The following is a 9,040-nucleotide window of genomic DNA, read 5'->3' on the forward strand; positions in this document are numbered from 1 at the left end:
GATCATTCACACCAGTGTCCATTAACGGGGCTCAAGTTTCTAGCAACAGCTCAGTTCCAAGCAACCCCCAACCCTTTGGCAAGACCTCCTCCCAGTGACACCTCTTCAGTTCTTCCCCTGGCTAATTAAGCAGCTCGAATGTACCCAGCTACGGGTATTTTTAAAGGCTCGGACTCACAGGCGTTGGTGACGGCGAAGCTGTTAGCTGTCTCAATGTTGTCCACGTGGGGCACCAGGTTAAAGGGCGCCTCTGACGCATTGGGGCTCGTGTTGTGCAGAAATATGGCCAAGCGAAAGGCAGTGTACTCCTGATCTGTATTTCTGATGAACAGCCCGCCTGCAGGGGTGAGACAGAGAGAGGAAGAGAAAAAGAAAGAGCAAGATTATATTCTGTGCCAAATAAGAGGCCTGTTATTTGATTATGGCTTTTATATGGATGGGAGAAATGGCTTAATGATGGACATCCAAAAACGTGAGCTGAATGGAAATCCAAAATGAAAACTGAACACCAGGGTGTACAATTAGGCGCTGGCATGATTTCAAGCTGAATTAGAACAACACATTTTGGTTTGTTTTTTGTTTTTTTTTCCCCAAGAAGTTGAATCCAGAATTTTATTATATCAAGGCTGAGAAAGTGGGACAGACTGACATGAATTCATTCGTTTAATTCCTTTATTCATTCGTGTATTTATGTATGTATTAAACAAGAGGGGAGGGTATAAGAAACGTGACACAGAGCTTGATGCAGTACTGGAATACAATTAAGGAAGGCACTTTGGAGTGACAGAGGAATGCGCGCGCAACGGGAATGAAAACGCTCAAACGCGTGCTGAATTCTAAACAAGGAATTTGCGCAATAAAAAAAAAGCAACGTGTCAGCAAAAAAGCTTGTAAAGTTTTTTATTATTAATATTATTATTATTATTATTATTATGATTATTATTATTTCTCTGTTCTGGTGATAGAATAGACCTATCCGCTCTATCCAAGCCGAGCATCCCGGTTAGTGCCGTTTAGGGCGCACTGCAGTGGCGCTCGCCGGATTACGTGACAGTGAACGGATGACAGGATTCATACCAGGCGATTAACATTACTAAATATACTCTAGTATTTAACTAACACACACACACGCGCGCGCGCGCGCATAAACACAATTTGCGGGTGTGTTCTTTCCTTTTTAAAAACGTGCCCCCGAAAGTTGACACGCGCATTCAGTCATGCACAGAAGAGATGAAGGATGAGGCAGGGTCTCCGGGGAACCTTAACCCAACTCACCGATTTGAACGCTGCTCGGAAAAGCCCCCATGGCGAGTCCGCGAACGCAGGAAAATATCAGTAAAAGCTGATGGCAAGAAATCCTCATTTTGTTCGGCTAAAACTATGGAGAGACGTGGAGCATGATGTCAGCCGGGTGAAAAAGGAACGGAAAACGGGACAGGCAGATATCAGCAATCCATCTCCATCTCCTCCGCTGCTGCTGCTTTTCCCCCCGCAGTGGCGCGAACCCTGGTGCAGAAAGTCCGTCCGCCAGCAGACGCTCCACATGCAAGACGAGGGGTGGGGGACTGGGGACCTCGGCACACAGTGTTGCCAGATTGAATGCTTTTACACTCTCTTTCCAATAGAGATTTTATTTATTTATTTTTTTTTATCATTATTATTATTTTTTTAATTACCAATATTGAAATAAGTAACCTACCTACTATTACGCATTCAGGAATGTCGTGGGGATTTTTATTTTTTATTTTTTTTTAACTCTGTTTATGTTGCTGCTCTTACAATGTCGATTTATCAATTTAGCGATTTTGTAATCGCAGAAAAGAACGGAAATTCAAGGAAGCTCTGCAATATTCGCAGGAGTTTGCAATTAAAAAAAAAAATTAACACAGTTGTTCTGCAGATTTAGGCCAAGACACGTCGTGTGATGTCATCACGACGTGCCACGTGACATCATCACAACGCGCATTCAACCAAAGCCCCCTTCGATTCACATGGATCGAATATGAGTACAGTGAAAAGGTCTCATTTACCGACAAACATCACTGCAAAGGACCGTGCAAAACAGTTTTGTGCAATTACGATTTCGCCAATTCAAATAGTTTTCTGCAAAAAAAAAAAGCAAACAAAACTCTGCAAATTGCATACACAGATTTTTGAAGAAGAAAAAACGCATCAAAATCAAGCATTTTTGGCCACAACAATCACAAAAAAAGAGAATGAAGGCCTTATATATGTATACCAGGGGTGTCCACACTTACCAGCAACAGGGTTGGTGTGGATGCAGGTTTTCATTTCAACCAAGCAACTGATTCCACCTGTTTAATCAGTTCATCTTGTGCTATAATGGACTTATCAAGTGTGGATCCTACTTGTTTGGAATAAAAACCTGCACCGAGACTGGCCCATTGGGAATAAGATTGGATAACCACTGCCTTATGCCGAGTTTTACATTTATTTTGTTTAGGGTGTGTTTTATATTTAATAGAGAGTGCAGAGACATGCAGAATGATATCAGTGACTGTGGTCATTAGGTAAAGTGTAGACCCTGGTGAAAGAAAGCCTGACTCAGAGCTCAGTGCTCACAGAACTGAAGTGCTCTCACAAGGCAGAGTCTCTGCGCATGCTCACTTCACTGCCTCATGCTCATTATGTTCGGGCAATTCACAGCACCTTGCGTTGATTTTTAATGACCACGCTATTGATACCGCTCTGCACAATCTGCAGCCCTCGTGCTCTCTACTAAACAATCCGTACACGATTTTGCTGAGATTTCTGTGCATTTTTTGTGGAAAACTACTTGAATTGGCAATCTTGAAAATGCACGAAATTGTTTTGCACGGTCTTTCACAATGATGTTTGTTGGTAAATGAGACCTTTCAGCTGTACTCGTGTACAATTACTATGAAGTGAGTGTAGCTTCTTCGGGATTTATTTCCACCTGCAGATCTAAAATAAACAAAACATTTGACCATATAGCGCACTAATGCAGCTTACTCTATATTCATTTCTTGTTTATAGAACTAAAAGCAATCATGCAGTTGTACTGAGTATCGTCACAGCTGTGATTAGACACGACACTAGATCCTCCGGCCATGTCGATATTTCGTGATTTCCCTGCTGAATAAAACCCAAAATAGAAACCCTCATCGAATTTGTAATGGTTTTAATGTTATAATGGGAATTGTATTGGTTTTAATGGAAACTGTAATGGTCCCTGTAGGTATCTACTGGTAATCTGTTGCCTTCTATTGGTGACATGTCTACTGGATACAATTAAGGACCAATATTGGTAATAGTAATGGTTTTAATGGTTAGCTGATGGTTTGTAATGGTATTTGTAGTGGAAACCATTCGAATTTCTGTGATGGTTTCTATTGTTTTTTTTTTTTCAGCAAGGATGAGTATCTGAATAAGCACAGCATCCGACCAATATACAATACTAGTATCGGTATCATCCATCCATCCTTCCATCTTCTACCGTTTACTCCTTTTCAGGGTCACGGGGAACCTGGAGCCTATCCCAGGGAGCATCGGGCACAAGGCAGGGTACACCCTGGACAGGGTGCCAGGTATAGGTATCAATGCATCTCTATTTTTCACTCATCCTGCACTTTGGGTAGTTATAATTTAGGTCTGCATGCACATATACATTTACTTTTTGGACCGGTGCGTTTTGTTAGTGTTGTTGTTTTTTTGTTGTTGTTTGTTTGTTTTAAACAGTGGCTTGGGGGTAGTCTGTCGACCCAACCTGGCAACCCTGCACACTGTAGCGGGGAGCGTCTACCGGGAGCTGCACGAACACATGCGCCTTTTTCCACCATCGTGCGTTTCTTTAGGCTGTTATCAGTGCCGTTTTTACTGTGTACAGAGACTAATGGTCAAGTGCGCAATCGCTTCTAATTCTGTACTAGCAGTCTGCGCTCCTCGTTCTCAATACAACAATAGATAAGGAGCACATTGCGCATTTGAATGGAGCTCGAGGCTTGAAGTTGTAGTGTTGGTTTTAACGATTCTTTACATGCACGAGCAACACGAAGAAAAAAAGACGTTCAAAGGGGATCAGAAAGCCAAGACTGTGTTGCTGCACCATTTGTTAAATGTGTATGATTCGAAGGCAACTTACACAGTAGTGCATCCCTGACTTCTATCATTGCCTTTGCCTGTCTCTCAGAGATAAAGGTGCTAAACTGGCCCTGTTCCTTGTCGCTGGCGTGGTACCATCAAGCGTCTCTCTCTTGAGTCTTTTACATGGGAAGAGCATGTACCTTTAATTAGCTTTACAGAGTACAGCTGTAAAGGTACAGCAGTAGTGTTTAAGGTCAAATTATGTACTGTATGTACCTTCTAGGTAAAAACTGGCTAGTAAAGGTACAACAGACGTACTACTGATAGTACCACCCCATGGATAAGACAAAAGCACAGATTAGTACCTTTATTTCTGAGAATCTATTGTCGATCGTTTTTAAGATGGTTCATCTTTGATCTGTACAGAATCACTGAGATGACGTGAGTATCATTTGTGACTACAAAGTAATAAGATTAGGTCATGAGTTAAGTTTCTTGATATCTCTTTTGTGGCCACAAAATACTTAACTTGTGGCAACTGTATTATAAAATGAGTGAGACAGAGAATCTGAATTAGACCATTGAGACCACAGGAACCTAAGTATGTAGGCTAATTAATTCATCTTCAGTAACCACTTTCTCCAGAGCCTATCCTGGGAACGTTGGGCATAAGGCCGGAATACACCCTGAATGGGATGCCAGTCCTACCCAAGGCACCATGCACACACACACACGCACACACACACACACACACACATACACATATACATATATATATATATATATATATATATATATATATATATATATATATATATATATATATATATATATATATATATCTGCACACTCATTCACACCTAATGGCAATTTAGAGAAACCAATCCATCTACTGGCATATTTTTGGGAGGTGTTAGGAGACTGGAGAACCTGGACAAAAAGCACATGGACAAAGGGAGAACATGCCAGCTCAGGATTTAACTGGATACCCTGGAGTTGTGATGCGACAGTGCTACCTTCTGCACAAACGTACTGGTCTAAGTATGGATGACATACTAGAAGAATAACCTACTGGGGTCACTGACGTTTCAACAAGGATAGGCCTATTGCATTGTCCCACAAATCCTCAAGGCAAATAGCCATTAAATTTTTGCCTGTTCCTGCCAAAAATGAAGTATGATGTCACTGGACATTTTAAGTCATGGACTCATGTCCAAGGCCATGATTTTGACATTTCAAGGCCTCAATATAATAATTGGTGACCATGCAATACATAGTTTTTGGCCTTGAAATATTACATAATGGCTGTTATTACATCGTGGCACCATTATATTACATATTACATAGTAGCACCATTTATCTGACCCCTATACATTACATTACATTACATTACATTCATTCATTTAGCAGACACTTTTATCCAAAGCGACTTACAAATGAGAAAATAGACTTTTTGTTCTGTTTGTAAACATTGGTGACATCACACACCGACGAGCACAGAGTGCAGACAGAAAGCCAATCAGCAGCCAAACTAGCTAGCTAGCATGTTTACACAACAACGACAGCCATATCTCAATGTCAGATATTTCAGTGTATGCACTGTAACTTGGATTGAAAGACCGTAACGACTACAAGAAAAAATGAACTCTTAAGCAATGGTGTAAAATTACCTGATCCATATGTGCTGAGGTCATATACAGCTATCTGGTGGAGAAACCAAGAGTCTACACCAAAAAACCTGAAGGAATATAAGTAGTTACATGGATGCAATTACGTAATTTTGGGCCACGTATAGGACGTGCAATATAAACGGGAAGTCCTGATGATCTCTTCAGATTAGCTGAAGCCAAAGATGCCTTTGTGTGCCTTGTTTCTTACTCAGACCAGAAGGTATGAAATAAAAATGGAAATAGTTTTGTTTCGTTTTTCTATTTTGACAACCCACAACACAACATGATGATATTTTACCAATAGTTTGTCACAGAGGGTAGGCTATACACATACAGGCTGGAGATATATTAAAGACCGTTTCTTTTGTTCACATCATATGTGCCATTCCTAGCTTGCCTCCAGCAAACATTTTGCCTCAAGATGTGTGACACATGACACCTGACCTGAAAAAATGTTTGTGCGTCTTTTCATTAATATAAAGTGTGACATCTTGTTTACAGCAATAGAAATGTTTTGTTTGTCAAAGGAAGATGTCTGGGGGCCAAAATATGTACTCACACCATGCTCCCATGCTCAAAGGACATATTAAAGGCTTTCATGCTGTCTTGAATCTCGGTGTCTGGAAAACACATGGTTCTGATATCTTTTGAAAGACTCTGTTATCACCAGGATATTAATAGACCTCTACTTTTCCTCCTTCAATTCCCTTATGTGACTGTGTTTTCCATCACCTACTTCTCTGTTTTACCCTTCATTCAGTGTCTCACTGTGACCGGGCAGCACTTATAGAGGAGGCATTGATTTTTGCTGTAGTCAATATGCAAACACCGAGGAGGAGGTTCACAGTTCACTCAGCTGATATTCATCAAGCCAAATGCAGTTCACAGATGACTTTTATTTTCACAACACAGCCTGAAGCAAGTTAAATGAAAAATGAGTTCTAAATGTCACTAAAGCTAATGTCGCCCGACACACACACACATGCATACACACACGCACACACACACACGCAAGCACACACACACACACACACAAATCTATTTTCATTTAGGTGTTTTTAAAAGTAAATATTTGACAGCTTGTGGCCTATCTATCTTTCTGTCTACCTGTCTGTATGGCTTTTGGTCAGCTTGCCTGTCTGTCTGTCTGTCTGTCTGTCTCAGGCCAAATCGTCTTGGTTTTTTTTTCTTTTCAGTTGTGGCAGCATGCAACCACATTTCATTTGTATTCGTTTGTATTCTGTTATTTTGTTGGTTTGTTAATTTGTTTGTTTGCTTAAATATGTATGTATTCCATCCATCCATCCATCTTCTATACCGCTTATCCTTTTCAGGGTCACGGGGAACCTGGAGCCTATCCCAGGGAGCATCGGGCACAAGGCGGGGTACACCCTGGACAGGGTGCCAATCCATCGCAGGGCACACAATCACACACACACACACACACACACACACACACACACACACACACACACACACACCCATTCATACTCTATGGACACTTTAGACATAAATATGCATGTATTTATTTATATTATTTCACTACAGGTGCATTTATTGTCTTTACAAATACATTAAAATACATACAAAATACGTTTTTTCCCATGTGAAATTTGTGTGACTCATCTTTTGCTCTTTATCATTACTTAGCTGGAGAGTTTTTGTGGATTTTTGATTGTCACTATCAGCGTCACACACTACATGACAGTCTCACTGTTGCAATAAGGATGAACCATCAAGCAAATAATATCTGATCGGTGGTGGTTCTATGGTGGAAAGCGACAGTATTTGCACATCTACAGTGATTGTATGTTTACCCAATGACCTGGCAGGTGTGACTGATAAAATGACCATTGAATGTTGCTACTGGCAATCTGTATCTCCTTTTAAAAGCAGCTGTGTGTGCATAAAAGTCTGTAGTGCTGTCCATGGTGCTGAAAGCTTGGCAGAACACTTCTCTACCGCTGTGGCTTCCTAATTTACATAAACGCTAATAGGTTTGTGTCTATGAACGACCAAATCTGCATGAATTAAAAACAAATATATGAATATATAAATAAATAGTTAAATAATTAATAAATAGGAAATATTTAATATGTAATAGGAAAATAAATAAAGGAATAAATCATTTTTAATTCAATTTAATCCTAAATGTATTTTTTGTATTACTTTTTGTATCAGTTCCATATTGCACACGGAAAAGTAAAAATAAATAAATGTATAAAAAAATATGGAAATAAATACATGCGGGAATAAATAAATGTACAAATAAATGAGTGCATAAATAAATATAAAAATAAATGAAAAAATTATATATTTTTTAAAAGAATACAAATAAATACAGGAAAATAGTAAATGAAAAAAATAATTAAAATAATAAAAAAAATTTTTAAAGAATACAAATAATACAGAAAATAATAAATGAAGGGAAAAAGTAATACAAAATAAATTTAGGATAAAATTTTATTAAAAATGAATTATATTTTTTTAATCAAGCCATTTATTCCTCTATTTTCCTGTTATTTATTTATTTTTAATTTCTGCAGTTTTGGTCTGCCATATGTGTCAAGAACAGGCCATCGAAAGAGTAAGCCATTTCATTTGTAATTTCACAAAAGCCAAAGCAATATCATAACACAAGGCTACCACCATGTGTATTTCCTATGCATTTCTTTTTAAAGCATTCAATTTCATTTGGATAGCGCTTTTAACAATGGACATTGTCCCAAAGCAGCTTTACAGAAATGTAAAAATTCAGAATATAAATTTAAAATCTGTGAAATTAAGCATCAAATTAAACTTGTGCAATGTTATACATGATTCACATTTCAGTGTTAAATTGAGCATCTACTTCATATATATATATATATATATATATATATATATATATATATATATATATATATATATATATATATATATATATATATATATATATATATATATATATATATATATATATAAAAGAAGCATCAATGTAAATTACTCAGGAAACAGGAAACAGTTCATATATATGCAGGTATCTATACTAGATCTATGCCTCTATACCTCTATACTTTCTCTATTTTTCCCCCATTACAAAAACCACCAGCTCATTCATCATTAGCTCCCATTTGAACCCAATCTGACTGATTATTTACCTATTTCTCTGTATTAAAAAAAGTTTTATATCCATAATCAGAACTGCAGACATGGATCTTAAATAATTACTTAGTTTCTCTTTATACATAGTCCATATAGTCATCATTTGAAAGCATAACAGGTGGGACCTTAAATGCACAGACTGGTCCATTAAGCATCTGTTA

The 9,040-nt window shown here is 38.3% G+C and overlaps 1 protein-coding gene across 3 annotated transcripts in view; it reads right to left on the reverse strand.

The window, feature by feature from the left end:
- gria4b (glutamate receptor, ionotropic, AMPA 4b) overlaps window positions 1-1,517 on the reverse strand; it is a 116,916-nt gene extending 115,399 nt beyond the window's left edge. For all 3 annotated transcript variants that reach the window (XM_017493574.3, XM_017493573.3, XM_017493570.3), the window contains exons 1-2: window positions 1,276-1,517; window positions 179-337 (exon numbers count right to left, since the gene is read on the reverse strand). In XM_017493574.3, coding sequence (XP_017349063.1) covers window positions 179-337; window positions 1,276-1,363 — 247 coding nt within the window. In that variant the 5' untranslated portion in view covers window positions 1,364-1,517. The remainder of the gene's footprint in view (window positions 1-178; window positions 338-1,275) is intronic.
- Window positions 1,518-9,040: the final 7,523 nt, after the last annotated feature.

The sequence above is a fragment of the Ictalurus punctatus genome, chromosome 18 (genome assembly GCF_001660625.3).
Source record: "Ictalurus punctatus breed USDA103 chromosome 18, Coco_2.0, whole genome shotgun sequence".
NCBI classification, from domain to species: Eukaryota; Metazoa; Chordata; class Actinopteri; order Siluriformes; family Ictaluridae; genus Ictalurus; species Ictalurus punctatus.